At 41.8% G+C, this 20992-nt stretch overlaps 2 protein-coding genes across 18 annotated transcripts in view; both read left to right on the top strand.

The window, feature by feature from the left end:
* Positions 1–16258, top strand: part of DNAAF5 (dynein axonemal assembly factor 5) — a 29519-nt gene extending 13261 nt beyond the window's left edge. Inside the window, exons 8-13 of the mRNA XM_083711478.1 lie at positions 2205–2373; positions 3200–3347; positions 8073–8223; positions 12457–12604; positions 13789–13980; positions 15114–16258. Of these exons, the coding sequence (XP_083567604.1) occupies positions 2205–2373; positions 3200–3347; positions 8073–8223; positions 12457–12604; positions 13789–13980; positions 15114–15259 (954 nt within the window). The 3' untranslated portion in view covers positions 15260–16258. The remainder of the gene's footprint in view (positions 1–2204; positions 2374–3199; positions 3348–8072; positions 8224–12456; positions 12605–13788; positions 13981–15113) is intronic.
* The window catches only part of SUN1 (Sad1 and UNC84 domain containing 1), a 194904-nt gene that overhangs the window by 124352 nt on the left and 49560 nt on the right, over positions 1–20992 (top strand). For 6 of the 17 annotated variants that reach the window (XM_083711438.1, XM_083711426.1, XM_083711413.1 and 3 more), the window contains exon 1: positions 19123–19389. The exons of 1 other annotated variant lie outside the window; for it this stretch is intronic. The gene's annotated coding sequence lies outside the window, so the exon portion shown is untranslated. Of the gene's footprint in view, positions 1–19104; positions 19390–20992 lie in introns of those variants that run through there. 10 more of the 17 variants (XM_083711439.1, XM_083711430.1, XM_083711445.1 and 7 more) reach the window with 8 other exon arrangements.

The following is a 20992-nucleotide window of genomic DNA, read 5'->3' as shown; positions in this document are numbered from 1 at the left end:
TTTACCTTTTACCATTTGGAAGGGTCTACAGGCTTCCCTGCTTTAGCCCACAAAGCTTTGTAGTGTCCCCAAGTGATGATACAACAGAAAAAGCAAAGCTGCCTTACACCACATTCTATCGGTGGTACAATTTGGTTTTGTCTAACTAATGGCAGCTCTCCAAGATCCTCAGCAGGGCCTTTCCCAAACTGGCTACCTAAAATCCTTGTAGTGGAGGTTTCAGGGATTGAATTGGGGAACGTTCTGCATGCGAATCGTGTGCTCTATCACCAAGCTGGGTCCGTTCATATAAGCCGCCAGACAAAAAGCTGAAAACCAAGACCTTTTTAATTACCCTCACTAATTACGCAGTGTACCATGTTTCACGGCAGGATTTCAGAGTACTATCTGAGCTTCATTATAAAACCTTTATTTGGAACTTCCCCGAAGGGAAAAGATTATCCATAAAGAAGTGGTCTCAAAGGGTGGATTTGTTTTAATCTCTTGGAGCTAGCTTTGTGGAAAAAGGACCCAAGCGTGTGGTTTTTTTGCAAATGCTGCAGAAGGGGTGATCTTAGCTAAAAAATAAGAAGGGGGGAGCAACCACAAACCTGCAAGTCAGAGCAAACCCAAAATATACTTTGTACAGGCAATACATTGGGTATTCTTCAGCCTAAGGTTATGCATTCTCTCAAAACCGTAAAGAAATCAGCTGCTAATGATACTAGTCTTTTTTGTGCCAATTGCGATAACTCAGAATATGTTTTTCTTTTAAAGTTTTCTTTCTGTACTTAGTCAAAGGATACAGCAATGTCTTTTCAGTAGCTGCCCTTTTCACCTCCACACCCATCCTAAGTTTAAAAATGTTTCAGTCATTATTTAAAATCGGAGGCAACAGCCAAAGATGCCTTTGATAAAGGCTGGCCTTTTTTCCTCCTGATGGCTATCTCCGAACCATAAATCACTTTCTTCCCAAGTCGGATGCCAAATAAATCAGGCGGCCATTTTTTCATAGTAGCTCTTTGGTGGCCCAAGCAAGCTTTGTTGCCAGACTTGCCTCTTCATTTACTTCTTCACTTACTTCTTCATAATGACTGTTTTACTTCCTGTACTGTTGCTCTAGGCATGATAATCTCAGCTGGTATTTATGGCCCTTGTCACTGACAAGCAGCTTCCAAAAAAGTCATAATTTTGAAAGTTGGTTTCAAAACTGTAAATGTAATACACCTTAATTCTGCATTAATTTATACACAAAAGCTAGAAAGAATACTTAGAGGTATGAAGTCACGACGCTTGTACAAAGTCACAGGAATCTCATTTTTCAGTGTGGGGGGCCTGTTTGGTGTATTTTAAAAGAATAAATTCCTGAACAACATGATTTTGAAGAAAAATGGGTTGTCTAGACAAGTTGGAAGAAAATGTTCAGTGCTGATAGCATCCAAATAGATGTCCTTTGAGAAAATTGAGCCTTTTCCTGGTGAACAGTACATTCATTGAACCTTAAAAACCTCACCTTTCTGCTTAACATCTTTTTTTTTTTTTTGAGAAAATCCTGAAAATGGATGATGCATACTTTATTATCCAAGCAGTGCTCCCCAGGTATAGTTGCTTTTGCAGCCTGAAGCCAAGGCTCCCAGAGACAGGCAGATGTGCTCCGTTTGCTTAATGTTCCCAGTGCAAGACTAGTGCAGGGAAGAGATGTCCTGATTGTTGCAGGGGAACTGACTATCTAAAGAAGGAAGAAAGAAGTCAAAGTGGCAGTCGAATGGAGGAGGACAGGAATCTTAAGAAGTGATCAAAGCTGGAGCAGCAATCTAAGAAGAATTGACAGAGTGATTAAGCAGGCAATTGTATTTGGGATTTACTTTTGTTGTTACTATTATATTTCTTACCTGCCCTTCGTCAGCAGGTCCCAAGGCAGGTTACAGCAATTTAGGCACACCAGAGTCGAGATGAGATATCAGAGCATATAAATGGGCTGCAGGTTAGATAAAAAAAATAAAACAGTTGTGTCTTGAAGGCAGACAAACTGATCACTAGAAAAGGTGGCTGTTTAAAGGACCATTTCATGTGTGGCGTGATCTGAAAATCATAGCTAAACGCTCTTCTTAGTCAGCTGGTTAAAAATAAATAAATCATGTTTTCAAGGCTTCATTGTTTTTAACAGCCCATTGTGTTAAAACCAACACTTTCTAAACTTTTTTTGTCTCTCCCCCCCCCCCCAGTTAGAAGAGGCATTGGATGCATTGGCTCAGGTGCAGCACTTGGAGGGTGCTGTTGGCCTTTATCAACAACATATATCTGAGCTTATGGAATGGGTATCCTCAACTCACGATCGTTGGACCTGCTTCTCTCCAGAATTACTACAGTTTGATGTGATTGCCACTCATTCAGGTAATGTGGACTTAGCAGCGTTGGTATGAATGTGAACGATCATGGGAGAACACAATAATTCCCAAAGGAATGAATCCTCTAAAGTGATAGGGATAACATAGGCTTAATGCAAATACAGATTCCCCCACCTTTTAATCATGATTAAGCGATCACTAGCAGCTGTGAGCTTCCTTCTCCCTTCGATTGTGCATATTTCCCTCTATCTTTTCTTTTGAAATTTTTCCATGGGGCAGTATTGCATCAGGACCAATGTTCATGCTAACCTTGGTTTGCTTCAAACTGGTGTTTGCAACCTCAGCTTGAAGTGGGTTCAAATATTCTGGCACATTGGAGTTTATGTATGTTTCCCAGGCCTTGTCTTTCCAAAATCCCAAAGAAAATGTGTTTTGCTCTTTTTGGCTTTCTTCCATTTCAAGAGGGAAGAGTTTAATTTATTTTACAGCTTTTGTTTGTCTTCAGCGCTAAGCCTTTTGATGCAAGGATCCCCGTGACGGGGTGAGCTCCCATTCCTCGGTCCCTGCTCCTGCCAACCTAGCAGTTTGAAAGCACATCAAGTGCAAGTAGATAAATAGGTACCGCTCTGGCGGGAAGGTAAATGGCGTTTCCGTGTGCTGCTCTGGTTTGCCAGAAGCGGCTTAGTCATGCTGGCCACATGACCCGGAAGCTGTACGCCAGCTCCCTAGGCCAATAAAGCGAGATGAGCGCCGCAACCCCAGAGTCGGCCACGACTGGACCTAATGGTCAGGGGCCCCTTTACCCTTTACTTTATACTATACTACTAATTCCTGTTAGTACAAAACTCAGTGTTTCCATTTTTATTTTTTAGGCCCTATGATTGGCAAAGCTCTTCAGGATTTTATTCTCATTCTTAAAACATGTCTTCAGACATCTAGAGATCCCAGGATGCGTCTGAAACTATTCAGTACTTTATCTCAGTTGCTTCAGAAACCAAATGAGACCGTCAATTCTCAAGGGTAAGCACCATTCAGTGGCACATAATCGCGTAAAGCATTATGTTCACAATAAGCTATTAGCTGATTTCACTCACTTTGTTTAATCTCCTAGCATGGGCAACAAACCATGAACCTTGGCTTAGCGTTATGTCCAAAACGGGATTGTGGCTTGCTTAACTTAAACCACGATTGGTAGGCCAAAAACAAAGTTAGCTTCAATTCATGATTTGTTCGGAGAGAGACAAACCAAAAGTCCAAAGTTTGTTGCTCTGGTTTGCATTGGGTGCAAATTCCTTCAGAGTGAAATGGGTGCCATTTGTGCATTCACAACAAACTTTTAACTGTGGTTGACCATGACATGAGAACTCTAGCATTGCCTGTTGTGATTTCCAGTTGCTGTTTAAAGAGAAGCTGTGGTTTGGTGCTCTGTTTGATGTGGTTAGTGCATGATGCTGATAATGCCAGAGTTGCAGGTTCGATCCCCATATGGGACAGCTGCACGTTCCTGCATTGCAAGGGGCTTGACTAGATGATTCTTAGAGTCTCTTCCAACTCTGCAATTCTTTGGTTCCTTCACAATAACACCTGTTCTCAGATGTTTCTATTCTCAATCTGTCTCATATATAGTCCCAGTCAAAGGAAGTTGTTATAGCGCACTGGCACAAATTGTATAAAAGCAATATAAGATGTACCAATAGGCCAAGTCCAGAAATGGAAAAACCCAGAGACACAATTCAAAGCTCACTGTAAACACATCTTCAGTTATGCCCATAGTAACTCCAGCTTTCATTATGATTTTAGAACTGTACTCATGATCATGCATACCTAGAAGCTTGTTGTGTAGAAAAGGGACTTCCTAAGTTTACAGGTCCTTGGATGGGAATTTTCCAGTAAGAGACCTTCCTTGTGTATCTAGACACTTGCTTAAATCGTAGAAAGCATATGTACTGTAGAGTGGATTTGACTGAAGAATGCTGTCCTTCCCCTGATCTATGAATTGCCACAATGTATGGCAATAACATGTTGAAATATTATTGCATAGTGAGATTTGATTTATTTCTGGCAGCAAATGTAGACATGTGCTGAATGTATGATGGGGAAATGAGGGGGAACCCCTGAGGTAGATAAGGATTAAAGGGGTGGGGTTGGTTTTGGGGAAAAGGCAGGAGGCATTTTCAGAAGCTGCTTCTGCTACTCCCAACCTTATGCCATACATTGGACATCCTCTGAATCTTCAAGTGCTTGGACTGGAGCCAGCCTGCAAGTCCCAACACCTGCCTAATCTCCTGGCAAGCAGCCATTTTTTGCATTGTAACCCTTGACATTCTGCAGCCTCAGGTGGAGTTTTTTTGGGGGGTGGGCGGGAGAAGGGAAGGATGAATTCTGAGACACTCCAGAATAAAATGATGTCAGCGATTGTACATCAATCTTAGTAACCAAGCTGGCCCAAAGACAAAAATAGTTTAAATTGGACTTCTTCAGGCACACAGAGAAAAATCCCTAGGGCTGTTGTTAATCTGGTAAAGTGGAGGCTAGGAAATCTTAAACAGAAGCTGTATTAACTGGATTACAAATGGTCATGGTCTCCCTACCCCTCTCTGAAGTAGAACCTGTACTTTGGGAACATTTAGAAACAAAAACAAAACTGCTTACTTTAAGAAGATCCTATAAGCCAAATATAGCAGCATTTTTATGTAGGATTGACAATGGTTCTGTCCTTTCAACAGCTGTGGGACAGGCAAAAATAAATAGGCATAGCTACACTCACTACTATCTCCGTACTGGAAAAAGCTGCACCTGTTGATTTTCCATGTTGACGTTATTGTAACTGCAGTGCCTCTATGCAAAAAAGCTATATTTGCAACCTTGTGTTCATGAAACATTTTCTTAAAGTCATTCAGAGGATCTGCATGAAGGGAATAGCTATAGGAGCCAATCTATCGATTTTAGGAGGGCTTAATTTAAAAATGAAGTATTATTTGAAGGCTGCATCTCAACTTCTTTCTCAGGGGTGGGGGTGGAGTTAAAGAGGCTTCATGTCTCTTATTCTAGTATATTGCTTAAATCCCCCAAGATTTGCTGTTTTCAAGCACTATCTTTAGGCCTGTCTTCCCCTTTGCTCTTCTGGGGATTCTCTTCATCCATTAAGAATGACAAATTGAAATCATGTGTTTTTGCATTATGGGTAAGCCATTCTCGGGGGAAGGGACATGATTTCTTCATGTTTTCAATGTTACAATCACAGTAATGGTGTTTTATTGATAATTACTAATATTGAGAGCAATTCAGGTCCCCAATAGGAAGAGAAGGGTGCAATTTAAGTCTCATTTTGAGCAAAAGCCAGACACATTCCCATATTGGAACAGCTACCACATCTTTATAAGCAAGTGTGCACTTTCTTTTAACCATGCAATAGACTTTATTTTCTGGCAACTGTGTGTGTGAATGGTTCAAATTGACAGGTTGCAATGTACCTTGTTAAAGCTCTTGAGCAGATATCTCATTTTTCCGAACAATTTGGCAGTGCTATTCCTCTTTTGCCTCAAAGATATTAAATATAACACATTTCTAAATGCATTCGTCTTCGCAGAGAGCATTCCTTTGCCAGTGAGTAAGTGGCTCTGCTAAAACCCATCTTTTGTGTTTTTGACACATTTTATTTAAGGGATTAAAAGAAGCCATTACCAAAAACGTGAAGGTTCTCAGGGGTCATTTAGCATAGACCACCTCGGAGCCAAACACTGGTTTGAAATGACTTGATGGAGGAAACGACTATATAGCTTTTAATAATACAATATAATACAATCAGTAATACATTTTTAAAAAATAGAGGTGCATTCAGGCATGGTCACACGACCACCATGTTTGTTGGAGTTTATAGAAATTGTAGGGCATCGTGGCTCTGTGCCAATGACAAGCTGGCTGGATGTTACACAGCTGTGTCATGTGTATGTTTTTTTTTTTTTTTATGTGGCCCATAGAAAAATATAATTATGGTTTATGTGGCCCTTTGTCACAACAGTCACAGGGCCATTGTACCTAAAAATAAAATACAACTAACACAATACAATTAATGCATTGTGGACTCTTGGTAACATGCAAAAAACAATCCTGAATATTGCCATGAGGCACACATTTGGCCATTTCCCTCCAGGCAGCTGATGTGCACATTAACTTCAAGCAATTTCTGCACACCCATTTGGACCTTGAGTTGATTTTGATTTGAAGATGTAAATGCCCCGATACTGCTTGGGAGACCTGTGCAGATATCATTTGCTGGTGGAAATCCAGTATGTGTTAGATTGTGTATCCACGTCAATTGCAATTCATCTGCATTGCATTGTTTTCAGTAGCATGCACATTTGAATGTGAATCCTCATTCTGGCTCAACTAGGCACATCTAAATGCCATTTAAAAAGAGCTAATGTTAGAATGGGATGAAAGCATGTTGAGCTGTTGGTTTTTATCTGAGCTTAGAGCTGTTTGCTGTCTTCACTACTAATTCTTAAATGCCACCTGCTGGAGGAAAAACAATACACAAGATTGGGAAATCTGTCTTGCGAGGGCCAACTAATAACTGTTGGTAGCCAGTAGCTGCTTGAAAATGCTACACATGCAGGCTCCCAACCCTTGGGTAATGCAGCTGGTACCATGTGCATAAGCAGTCATTTTACACATCACTGCAAAAATGCTTTTCCATTATTTGCCAAGGAACATGCAACATTTGATCATGCATAGGGCATCACTTGAGCATGACCACTGAGTCAGAGGCAAGAAGTCAACACGTAGGCGTATGGTTGCATAAATGAGCATTTAATATTAAAAGCTTTTGCCGTTTTTATACTTTCAAAGTTCCCCAAGTGCTACACCAAAGGTATTGACCAGTATCTGCTGCCATAGAAACATGGCAGGTCCTAATTCTGCTGCCATAGAAACACATCTGAATATCTGAAAAGTTAGTTCTCATTCTGGCCTGTATCACAGAGGAAGGTTGATGCTTGAGATTAAGTTCTGAGACAAGTAAATGCTCCATGGTTAGTTCATTGTTTGAGATCAACAAGATGAGTTTGTAACAATGGTAACTTCTTGTATACTAGGGCTGTGGTCTTGCTTGCTGCACTCGCCAACCCCCCTGCCATTGCCTCTCAGAGTGCCTCCATCCTTGCTTTCCTTAAACCTCTGTCATTTTTGTAAAAAAAAACTACTTTCCCCTCTCATTGCCACTCCCAAGCCATAGCCACTGCAGTAGTGCAAGCGATCTTCACTTTTGCTCCCTTTCACTGCCCTGACTTCATGGAAATCCAGGATTGTGATGCAGCACTGGAAATCCTCCAACGTGGGCTACACAACAACATTCTTACATTTTTATTATATAGAGAAACATTAAAAGCCTCTTCAAGTCAACTTGGAGTGGTTTGTTTCTGAGACACTAGAGTAAGGGGCCTGTTGGGATGACAAGGAACATACCTTGCAGAGCCTGAAGTTGAGAAAGATTTCTGCCTCTCCTCCTCCTGAAATGTTTATACAAAGTCCACTTACTTTCCCTCAAAAGAAATCTGAGTAATGAAGTATTGTTAACATACACTGTCATCATATTAGATTCATTCTTTTTCTTTTTCATGCTTCGTTCTTCCTGTTCTGGCTATCTTGTTTTGAAGACTGAAAATGTGCTTTTTCACCCTCCCAGTCATTCCATCACGTTCACACAAAGCTTCTTATTTTGCTGCTCTTTGTTCTTGGCTTCAGGCAGTTTTGTAACTACCTTGAGATCCTGATAAAAGACATCCTGGCTCCTAATCTGCAGTGGCAAGCTGGAAGAACAGCAGCTGCCATCCGCACGACTGCTGTATCATGCCTCTGGGCTCTTATTTACAGTGAACTGCTTTCACCAGAAGAGGTAAACGTCCCCCTCCTCCCCTGACAGCCATGCTGAATATTGTCATCCAGAAATGCAAATCATCTCTGTATTTCTATAAATCAAAGCTCTTGCCAAAATACAGGCTAGGAAGACAAGTTTAGAATCTGGGTTTAGCCTGAAAAGTGATACTTGGGTAGCAAGCATTTTCTCATTGGGTCACTCCTAACATACATATTTTTGATGGCGGGGGAGGGATCTGCAATAAAAAAGGCAGAATTCTGAAACTCTTCACTTGCAAACAGGGCAGCGGCTATTTGCAGGGGTGGGGAAGTATTATTAGAGAGCTGACGCCTTCTTTGAATGTTGAAGGCTTCATTTTAAAATATGTAAATTTCTAGCCTCTTTCCATATGCCTGGAAGTCACATGCAGGCAATATTCTGTCCAATTGCTCAGTAAGAAGTAAATCTGCTTGCACCTTCCAGCATCCTGTCAAATGAGAGAGCAAAGGCATGGGGCTAAGTGGCAAGTGATTGGCCCTTATATTTAATTTTATTCAAATCCTTTAGCGAGTGACTTTAAATGCATTGCTACCTGTATTTAGATCCTTGCTGTGTCCCACTGACTTCCAAAGTCCTCCTCCAGGGTCTTTCCTTTCCCCTCTCCCACCCTCACAGGTCTGTCTGCTTCACAAATAGTATTGATGAAATAATTTTAAAAGGTGGCCTTAGGTTTTATAATATTGAGCTTTGCATTTGTATATTAAGCAACGCTATCTAAATCATAGAAATAAAGGGTTGGAGCTGGAATAAGTTAGTCACCCCTAGGTCCCATTGAAATGAATGTGAAAAGTGAATAATAATTAACAAATGACACTGATTTTAATGGGAACTTGGTGCCACTAACATAGTCTGGATCCAGCCCATAGTTTTTAAAGGGAAACAAATGCCCAATGCTTGGATCAGTTTCTTTTAAAGTGGGCTTTTAAAGAGGATTAGACAAATTCAAGGGGTAAATTCAGCAGCTATTGCCCAAATAGCTCAATAAAACTACTTGAGAAGCTATGCTGCTGAATATCAGTTGCTGTTAGACAACATCAGAAGTATGTTGCCTTATGGCCCTTCTTGTGGGCTCCCAGGAGACTTCTGCTTGACCACCCAAGAAAGCAGTGTGTTAGACTAGATAGAGAATTTTTATCAGCTTTCCTTATATTCTTTTGCCATTTGCGTGATCTGGCACTGACTTGATCCTTGTCCTAAATGGTTTCTGCAAGCTGGTACATATCTTAACTGCCCTGCAGCAGAATAAAATTTGAAACATGATATAGGAGGACAAAAGGGTATGGAGGAGACCCCTGAACTGAACAAAGTGCAAACAGAGTTATTAATTGGGAACCACACATGGTAACAGAGGTTTGTGTGGAAGATCTGGAGAATGAGAAGCTGCTACGCAACAAAAAAGGAGGCAGATGAAATAGTAGGCAATGGCTGTTCAAAGGTTTCCTACAACTTGGGAAAGGAGTAACACTAAGTATTCTCTGCCCCTATCTCTGATGTAGAGTTTGTGCACAAACCCTAACAATCCATATTTTTCTTTCTTTTGAGATTTGGGTGGTCTGTTACAAATGTAGTTTGACTTTTACTGTTTGTCTATATTTGGATATTGTGGCTGCTTATGGCCAAGACAATAAAACTCACTTGACTGAGAGACTAAACAGTTTGGAAGATAGCTCAGAAGATCCCTCTAGGGTGAATGCAAGACATGCACATCCTTGCATTTATTAGAATGCAAATGTTCTTCTGCTTGCATTTATTAGAATGCAAATGTTCTTCTGCATACTTTACCCCAAAGCAGGCTGTGTAACGTAGAGCATGGTTTGCACCCTAGAAGAATATGTGTCACACCAGTACTATAGCCATGGTCCTCTTTCTGCTTTTGCCTTAAGATTTTTTATAAATTGAAAATTGATTGATTGGTTTATTACGGCCATTGGCCCATATCTAAAAACAATACATCAAAATTTATCCATAAACAATATAATTTAAACAGTTCCAAGTTAAAACACCCCTATAAAACCAATTTTACTTCAATTTAGTAAACTATACACAATAAGCTCCCTCTATGTCAACCGCAATTCAAATCCCTCAAATTTTGGGGGGTATGCGTCTTAGTTCTGGCACTTATTGATGGTTCTTAAGTTTGGCTAAGCTGTCAGAGTCATACAGTGATCCATTTCTCCTCTTATGAAATAAGACATTTATCAGGTATCTAGCGACTGCAAGGGATCTACTTGAGTCTTCGTCGTTTAATAAGTATATTATTTGGGCTTCCTGAGGTCTGTCAGCTATTCTCGATAAATATGGGGCCAGAAACTTGGACCATGAAGCCGAATGTATAGGACAACAGAAGATTATATGATATAACGATTCTGTAGATCCACTTTTACAGTCACAGAGGAGTGAGATCTGTCCATTGGAGAGTCTGTTACCCAACACATTTGATGGGAAAACATTGAATCTATCCTTTATAAAGGCGTACCTGTGCATCACCACAGATAAGGTAGTTAAATAAGATGGAAGCTTCGTTGGTGGTGTTAAGCCAAGGTTTATCGGTGAACAGGTGCCACCACCTGTCGCAATATTAAATTGTAAATCCATCTCCTCTAATTTGTGAGTTATAATTCTCTTGGCAGAAATTAAATCCAATTTTAGTAGTTCAGATGGAGATAGTCCTAAGGACACAAGTTTCCCATGTATTATTTTTGCCCAAGGGCTAGGGAAGTCGTCTCTCCAGAGACACTGTATCAAGTGGAGATTTGGAAGTTTATGCCATAATGCCAACCAGTAACAGAGGATTCATTTCCATAATGTGGTTTCTAGAGATGTAACATTTAGTTCGAGACGTATAGCAGTATTGCCTACACACCTGGGTAATTTTAGCAACCTTCTTAGCAGCTGGTTTTGGATTACCTCCAATTGGGTTAGATTAACAAAGGACCCCCATATTGGAATTGCATATGCTATTGTTGCAATCACCTTTGCCTTGAAAACTTTTAACACTGATGGAATATGGAAAGCCCCATCTGAAAAGAAAAAACGCAGTAGCGCAAAGGAAAGGGCTTTAGCTCTATTTAATACATATGCCAGATGGACCTTCCAGCCCATGTTGTGTTGGAGAAGGACTCCCAAGTATTGAAATTTAAAGACTTGGTCAATGGCTTTTCCGTCTATTCTCCAATTATAGGTTTTTCGACTCTTGGTGAAAATTAGAACTTTGGACTTGGCATGATTAATTGTAAGAAAATTTGATTTGCAGTAAGCATCAAAAATTTTCAGTGCCCTCCTAAGGCCTACTCTTGAGAAAGATAGGATCACTGCGTATAAATTGAAAAGCTTAAGGGTAGAGGGTATATTGGTTGCAAGATGGGGCTAAGGTGCGTCTTGGGTTGAAGACTCTTGGTTTAAGAGCTTAAATTTGAACATGAGCACCATCTTCTGGAATACTAAAGAAATGCTAACTTTAAATCATTCATCTCTCACTCCAAAGTGTGCTGGTGGTGGCAGCCATATCATATGTTCATTGGAATTGCTTCCCTAGCCTTCAAAACATGTGCCTAATCCCCTGAAATATTTGCATTGTGGTTTTAGAGAACTCTACTGTACCCCACGGAGCTGAAACGGCAGATACACAGAAAATGAAAAGGTCATGAGGACATGGCAGGGATCCAGAGGGTTAGGCACAGCAAACAGGCGTGCATGTGCCCAGGGGGATTTCCCCCACTACCTTCCTCTAATGCCAATGCCATATAACAAACTGCTTTTGATAGTTTCAAAAGCAGTTTGCCACATCATAGTTTGAGTTCTCTGTGTGTTTCTGTATAGGAAACCCAAACTCATCATAACCCCCTCTTAGGGCCAGGGAGTTCATATTTTCACCTGGCCATTTTTATTATATCTGCCATTAATTTAATTGAACAAGCCAAAAGGGTAAAGAGATCAAGAACTATGTGAATTCGTGTTTTCTTTCAGGAGCAAATCCCCAGACATCGAGCTGTGCACTGTAGTTAAAGGAAAAATCTGCTCAGTGAATGAGCCAAGAAGACAATGCTTCTCTTAAGAGATTTACCGTACTTTATTAGCATCTTTCCCTGTCCTTGGCATTTGCCTGTGTCCTGCAGACGTCAGTGAATATAATAGCAGACAATAACAGAAATTGAACTGGTTGTAACTGCAGTCCCCTTTTCTTAAGCTGGCGGTTCCTTTCCTTGGTTTCAGATGCTGAAAGCTGAAGATGTGCTGATGCCCAAAATAGTTGCCACACTGGAAGAAGATTCCAAAATGACACGCTTAATGTCTTGTCGAATAATCAGCATTTTTCTAGATGGCTGCATAAAACAATTTGAACTCAGCAAAATTTATCCAGGTATGATAGCCATTGGTAGTGGTGGCCAATCTTTCTGACTTCTCTTGTTTGAGAATGTGCCCCTCAAGTTCACAGGTACAGGTGCATCCTCCTGCACCTTCTTATGTTTTAACTTCTAGCCTGCTAAACTGTGGAGCAGGAGAGTGCAAGACAGTCTGAGTGGAGAGTGGACCTGACTGGTTACCATAACCAGACCCATAGGCATGTACAGGTGTGAAGAGGCCCTCTTAGCCTCTGCTACTTGTGCCACACATGTCACAGTTTGCCCATTTAGTTAACATGGTGTGTTTCTTTTAAATGAAGTAAATACCCACAGTGTTAAAACTAATTTCAAATTTACATAATGACAGCTGACACAAGAACGCTGATTTCTTACAGCTCATTTTTTGGGGAAGCTGAGAGTAGCACAGGTGGGGTTCCTGTATAGTTTCTCCCATAGGCACTGACCAGGCCTGGGCTGATTAGCTCCAGCAAGGTTTTTGCTATGCCCTGAGCCAGTTGCAGTTTGATGAGAGTCGGAGCAAGTACTGCTGCATCTGCAAAAGCAGCTGCTGACCCCTGCAGATTGAAATGGTGTAAAACGTGATCTCTGTGCAAACTTGTATGGAGAACAGAAACAAGTGGTTCACACATGTGAAGGCGCCCTTTTAAAGCAATGACTCTGTTGGACTATATTTTTGAACATAACTGAGCCAAGAAAAGGGGGGGGCAAGGTAATCTGCTAACCACAGGCAACAATCGTGGTTTTGCTGGGAAGGACAGATCAGTATGAAGAAGAGCAATTGGGAAACCTGTACCCCCTCAAATATTGTTAAGCTCCCTTTCTCATCAGCCACAGGCAGCATGGCCAGCAGTTGAGGATGCGAGTCTAACAGAATCTGGAGGTGCACAACAGGTTCCCATACCTGGCACAGAATCTCCTTACCTTTTCGTTTTTATTCAGGAAGTCAATTGAAGAAAATAAAGACATTTTCCCGTTGCTTTATTGTGTTAATTTTATTGTATGGAATGTTTTTAATTGGTGTGTGTGTGAGAGAGAGACACTACTAGATCCTAGTCAGCCGAGTGTAAATTTTAGGAACAAAATAAGTCCCCCATCTCTTTGCAACATAATTTCCATTTGTTACTGAATATGGGATAGTGTCCATATAGTAAACTTTTGGTGCTGTTGTATCATTTTTCAGAACTCCTAAAGCGTTTGGATGATTCATCGCATGAGGTTCGACTAGCAGCTGCCAGTGCCTTGCTCAGCTGGTTCAAATGTATAAACAATGATGAAAAGAAAGCCCTATTGAAAACCAACATTGAGTTCCTGTATCAAGAACTGTTGGTTCACCTGGATGACCCTGACCAGAATATCCAGTCTGCTGTCTTAGGTAAGCCTTGAATGAGTTGTCGCTTTGATGTTTTTTAAGAAGTTGGATTAAGCACCTATTTTCTGGGGCAGTAGTACCTGTGATACCAAATGAGGGTCAGAAAAAAGAGAGAGTTGCTTGATCTTTCTGGGTGGAGGAGAGTGCTCTGGCAATGTGAAGTATCTTAAGTACTTGTGGGAAATCATGTTCTGTGTGAAGGGTAGTCAGCTTTGAGAAGGTAAGGTGCTTGCTAGGGCAGCAAGTATCAAAGGAAGGGACTTGGAAAGAACTGGAGAGGAAGGGATGAAGGAGGTTGTCTTTCCAAAGGCACAGATATACGAATCCTGCTTATACTAAATCGCATGAGAAGTAATTTCTGAATAAATGTACACATGGATGCCTTAGTTTGGCTAATGAGGTAGGTGAGAAGAACTCTGTAAAATAAGAGTTTACACTTTCCTTGTAGATCTAGACTAAACTCTCTAATGTCCCTTTTTATTTGTTTGACTTGTCTGTGTTGGGAGTAGCTTCACCAATTGTTGTGGAAAGTTTTATTACTGTTGTTGAGAAAATAATTTTTCCAAGCTTGCAATCTTTGTCTTTCATAATCTACCCACCAAATGATTGGTTTATCTTATTAAGGCCTATGAAAAATGTCATTTTAACTTGCTTGACACTAGACTATAGGTTTTACCAAGCACTGTGTCTGTGACTGAAGCATGCAACCTTAGGCTCAAATTGCACTGAGCTCTACTTGCAGGTGTGCCAATGCAAAGCAAGACTTTCCTCCATTTCAGTGGAGGGAGCAGCTCCTTTGCACAAAATATTCAAATTTGCATTGGTGTGTATATGGGGCTCTTAATTGTGTCGGCTGCATAAAAATAAACAGGAATCCATAGAGGAGTCATTTTTTTCCTGAAAAAACTCCAGGAGGATTTTGAATTATTTTTGCAACACAGGGAGAAACAATGAAAATACTTAACGTTCATGTGCTTTTAAAAGTTTTGTATTTATATTTGGTATGATCAGCTTCATATTGTTTCTGGAAAAAATGCATGCTTTCTAAGCTAAGAAGGCTCCTGTGTTTTTGGCAAACAGTAGGAAGTGAAGGACAAGCTGTTTTTGGTAACTGTATATAAACTTGTGTTTTGCAGATATTTTGAAAGAAGGAGGTGTTCTCTATCCAGATAGCTTGGCAAAAGAAATTGAAGCAGTTGTGCGCAAACATCGCTCTCCAGCCTACTGTGATCAGTTGCTGCTGCACATTGAATCAACGGGCTGGAGATACTCAGAATCATAAATGCCTTTGTGGGCTGTGACTTCTCATTTGTACCATACAATGTTGACACTTCAATAAATGGAGACGTTTCAGCTGCCACATACTGACACTCATGCAGATATAAATAAAAACTCTTACAGGCAAAATATTTTTAACTTTTTTAACAGAAAAAACCTTGAGAAGACAAATGTGTGAATAAGAGTTACATTGTTTTTCATATTGTTGCAAATCCCACATCTAACATCTCTGCAGTGAACTTTAGACCACTGAATGATGTTACAATGTGTTACTCAGCTGTGTATTATACAAGCTACCATGCATATTGTAAGATCTGTATGACACAAAATCTCTATGACACAGAATGAAGATCTGGAGACAATTAAAGGTTTACCAAGCAGCAGAATTCAAATCTATTTTTTACTTTAGTAGTTTTTAAAAAGTATTGCTATTGGACCTCTCAAGTGTGAAGCATTTAGACCCCGACCTAGACACTCATCACTGCAAGGAGGAGTGGCTGTCTTCATTTGAATTAAGACTGGATGTGTCTGGCCATGACAACATGCATACATTATGGGAAGAGCAAGAAAGTGCAATGTGCTTTCACTTAAATTTATGTTACCGCGTTTCCGGTAATGTAAATACCCAATATCCTGGGCATGTATCATTATACTGTTTTGGGTTACTATGTGATGAGTGTGTTATTTGAGGAGTCTTAACTATAGATGGGGTTTGGTAAGGAATGAATGAATTATAGATAATAATTAAATTATTTGCATTTCTCTCTGGATATTCATTATAGTTGGTTTGTTGCAATTTTTCTTTTGTTCCATGTCTAAGTGTCTTTATTAAATGAACCACTGTTTTTTCTTTATTGGTTGGGCTGTACGTAACTGAACTCCCATTGCAAATAACTAATCTCTCATGTTAGCTTACAGTGCCCAGTTTTGATGACATGTTTAATGTACCTATGTCATTTGGTTTTTTGATACTTTATCATAAAATGCATCACATGTGTCCATATATTTTTTTTGTGTGTGTGTGTATAAGTCAAGTGACTGGCAAAACAGAAAAGAGGCTTAACATTATACAGTTAAATATATTAGTTTCTGCCTTTGTCAATGACACAGCTGGATTTCAAACCAGACACTAGGAGCCAAAGTCTAAAAATAGTGGAGAAAAGAAGGTGGCATCTATTATATAAGTACAAAATAAGTTTTAAACAATTCAAGGCATTGATTAATGATTGTGCATTATCCTCTATGATAAGACAATGCGGTGTTAGGGTGTTGAGTCTGTGTATCCAAGACGCTCTCTTTTAGTGTCCAAGGATGGGGTAGGTTTTTTGTTGGATACATTTCTCTCTCTGTGTGTAAGTACTTGAGTACAGTCTGAAAAAATGTTCAGCAAAGTCCTTCACTAAAGGCTCCTGAGCAAACAGCATTCATGAGGCAAGGGCATGTGGCCTGTTGTGGATATGAAACTGGTTAAAAAGAGGGAAGACTGTTGATGGAAATAAGTAACTCAGAAGCTGTATTTAACTTCTATATTATCTGAAGCAACGGATGAGTGATGAGGTAGCTAAATACCACATTCACTATCAGAAGGCATGGGCAGGGGAGATGTATTTGCATGGCCCTGAAGATATGTCCACAATGGGGCTAGGCAGACCTCACCCTATCATTGTGTGCGGGTAAATATTTATTGTTGAGCCCCACTAGCAAAAATATTTTCAAAGGGCACAATAGCCATTTAATAATTAAATTGGGTTTAATTTATAAACTCCTTTGTGCCTCACCTTTCGCTCTTAGTTATTTTGTTTCTATTTTGGGCTGCCTTTTAGGGCATAGTCCTCACAAGCTACATACAGAAACAAACACAGAAGAAAAGAACAAAAACAAGATTCAAAACAATTGTAAAGGAGCGGCTTAAATAAAGATGCCAGGAGCATTCCATAAAAATTGGAGGGTGCTCCCTGCCTGGGCATATTAGCCAAGTTTACAGTGAATAGTATATACTCTGCCTAAAGGATGCTAAGGAGGGGGGGGAGGGCAGCCCATGGCGGGGCGCTCCCCGGAGAAGCAGGGTACGTGGGGATGCGGCGTCACGTGTACGGGCGGGGTGGGGAGAGAGGGGCCGGGGGCGCCGCGGGAGTTGGGCAGCGGCTTCTCCGTGCGCAGCCCGGCCACGGGTCCTGGCGGGGGGCGAGGGGGGCCCTGAGGGACTGGGCTGGGCAGCCCCGCTGTTCCCGGAGAAGACGAGACCGGGGGTTTCAGGCAGATCCCGTCAGCATCCTGGGCTTTAGGTTGTTGCACAATATTAAAAAGTTTTGATTTTGAACTTGAAAAAAAAAAGGATGCTAAGGAGTCCTGTACCCTAGGGAGATATGGTACTTGGCTCAACTGAAACACCAGAAACTTCTCGCTCTTCCTAGCCTTCAACTACAGTAGTCCATTTTAGCAGGTTGTTGCAGGAACTGTTGCCAACTCAGATCTAGTGCATCCAAGTTTGCCTTCTTCCCCTCCCTCCCTCCCAGTCCCTCTTCCATTTTGTGTCTTTGTCTTTTTTAGAATTGTAAACCGAAGGTCAGGGACTATCCTTGTAAACTGCAAATCTATCTTATTTTTTTCCAGCTGAAGAACAGGCTTCAAAACAAAACAAAAACAACCAACCCTTGGAACAAATGCAATTTAAAGGCTCCCAGATGTTGTTGGACTCCAGCTCCCATCACCACCAGCCAGTATGACTTCAGCGGTTCTCAACTTGTGGGTCCCCAGATGTTGTTGGACTACAACCCCCATCATCCCTGAGCTCTGGTCTTGCTAGCTAGGGGTGATGGGAGTTGTAGTTCAACAACATCTGGGGACCCACAGCTTGAGAAAGGCTGAGTCTTAAGGGATTAATTACCGGTAGGTCACTGTAGTGCAAGGATACCCAGAGGTTCCCCACCCTCATGGGCTTTGCTTTATCCTTAACAGGTATTTTTCAGATTAATTTTTTTGCTGTTTTCACTTTCCATATTTTATTTGGTACTTGTACCCCCCCTTGTGTATTGTACGGCACCGCGGGGCAAGGGCGGAGGGCAGGCCACCCCAGGTTCCATCATGGAGGGGGGGGGGACAAATTATCAAGTAACAATTACTGCCCTCCTAAGGCGGTTCATAAAAACTTTTTTTTTAAAAAAATGCCTGCTCCAAAGGTCTTATTTTACTACACTAGGGATTATATAGCTATATATGAAATTTCATGCATATCAGTTAATATCTTGACCCTCCTCCACGAAAATAGCTGTTTACTTGACTGTTTTCCTATGTCGTGAGGGCTGAAATTTCAGTTGTGGAGCAGTTACTGTTCCCAAGGCTTACCCTGCAGAAATCCATCTAATTAGAATTTAATTTGATTCTGACATGTTTTAAGGAGGTAATTTAATTGTTTGATTTTATACCCATGTTATGTATCTGATGTTAGCTGCCCTGAGCCCGACTTCCGCCGGGGAGGGCGGGTTATAAATAAAAGTTGTTTATTATTATTATTCCTTTGTAAGAAAATATGAAATAACATAAAACCATTTTTTTCAGGCAAAAAAATAAATAAATGTGTGGGGGGTGACAAGAAATTTTCCGCAGCTGGTACCACCTGACCTTCCTACGCCTCTGCCGCGGGGCAATCCCTGCTTCGGAGCTGGAGGTGCAGTTTAGGCACACCTAGAAACGAAGGAAGCGGGAAAAGGCACCGGCTGAGGAGAAATATCCGTTTTCCCACTGAGCATGTGCAGAGAGCGCTTCTCCTACCCTGACCAACCGCCTCCATGTGGAAGAGGGGCGGTGGGCGTGCCTTCCCGCAGCCCAGCCCATTCCTGCGATTGCCGCCATTTTCGAAAATGAACCGTTGCCCGCGGCCGAAGGGGGCGGGGCATGAGGAGCAGAGAGAGGGAGAGAAATTCTGGAGGCCTCTCAGGGAAGCGGCGAGTCCGCCGACGCCTCCCGCCCCGCTCCCCTCAGTCAAGCGGGGCGGGGGGCGGAACGGACGCGTAGCGGCGCTGCTCCCGTAAAGCAGCGCGAGATCCTCGTCACCCTCCTCAGGTGCGCCGACGACGGCCGGCAGTCAGCCAGAAGCGGCGTCCTCCCAGGGCGCGTGCGCGTGCCTCTCGTCAGGTAACTAACGGCCGCGCTTGAGAGACAGAGCGCGCGCTGCGGCCGAGGCGCCTGGTGGACTCCGTTTCCGTTGCTGTTGCTTCTTGCTTCTCTTTTCCTTCTCTTCCTCTCTTTCCCGGGAATACATGAAAGGGATAGAGCAGGCGGCGGTATTATGTTAACGCGGCCCTCTCTCGGTTTCTCAGAGGGATTCATTGCTTGCCGCAGCAGCAGCCGCCTTCATTCGGTTTCTTCACCACAACCGCCACCGCAGCCTCCGTTTTTTATTGTGGAGGTTGAGGAGGGGAAATCCCCCCCCCCCAGTTTAGCGCGAGGATTGTTCGTAGGCCCCCACCCAACACCCTCGCTTCTCCCCCCACTCAATAATATGGGGGGGGGCTCTTCTCTTTGATCCCCCCCAGGCCACACAAGCAAATCGAGAGAAAGGCGGGGAGGGAGAAATACCTGGTGGCTTCATTCTCACTCCCCTCCTTCCTTTCCGCTCCCCTTTTATATGAACAAATAGTTGCATGCTGCTATTCCAAAACAAAACCCAAAACGAATTATTGCACTGCAGAGGGTTGGACTAGATGACCCTTGGAACCCCTTCTACTCAATTATTCAATTTTTTTGGGGGGGGATTAGGTTTACAACGACAATTTACACCTACATACAATTTATTGGTTGCTTTTTAAAAAAAACCAAAGTAGCTTACAACAAGCACATCCATTGAAGCAGGCATAAAATAATGGGAACGAACAAGGATGAATCCGTTTTCAAAAGGCAGGTTTAAATCATTCCACCCACTGGAGGCTGCAGATAATTAAGAGCCAAAGGCCTTGTGAAACATACATGCACATACAATAAAAGCTGAATTTTAATTTGTAAGGAACAATTCTTTTCTTAACTGCTTGCCCAAGCCATTGTGGTGGTGTAGTTAAGTGTTGGGCCAAATCACTGTCTCGTACCCTGGCTTACCTCACAGGGCTGTTGTGAGAATAAAATGGAGGACAGAAACTACCGTATGTATGCCACCTTGAGCTCCTTTGGATGAAAAATGGAACATAAATCAAATGCATTAAAATGCAATAGCTTCCAGCTAGGGCAGGGGTGGGTAGCCTGTGATCCTCCACATTTTGCTAAAATACCTCTATCCCTAAGGTAGTTTAGCAAGTTAGGGTTTATTAGGGCTGATGGGAGTTGGTATCCAACATCAGTCTGAAGGACCACAGGTTCCCCCTCTAGGATTAAAATAAAAATAGAAAGTAGCCCCTGCTGCTCCATAAGAAGGCTCCAAAAGCTGCAGCCAGCTAATACTTTTAATGGGGCAAACCAAGATGTCGACAAAATGTCGCAATACCTACCTTGATGGTTTTGTTGTTGCTATCTTATTATTACATTTATAGTCTGCCTTTCATTCAAGGTAGTATACAAAGACTGGGGAGACCTGGTGTTCAAGTCCCCACCCAGCTGTGAACTTCAATATGTGTCCAGTTCCTCCCTCTCAGCCTAACCTATCTTAAAGGGTGGCTGTGCAGATAAAATGGGAGGAGAGGACCATGTAAGCTGCCCTGCACCACTTGGAGGACAAACTATGAATGTAACCATTTTTTTGAAGTGAAAT

This window comes from Podarcis gaigeae, assembly GCF_964106915.1.
Source record: "Podarcis gaigeae genome assembly, chromosome: 14".
Taxonomy (NCBI): Eukaryota; Metazoa; Chordata; class Lepidosauria; order Squamata; family Lacertidae; genus Podarcis; species Podarcis gaigeae.
This window is presented reverse-complemented; position numbering and strand designations above follow the sequence as displayed.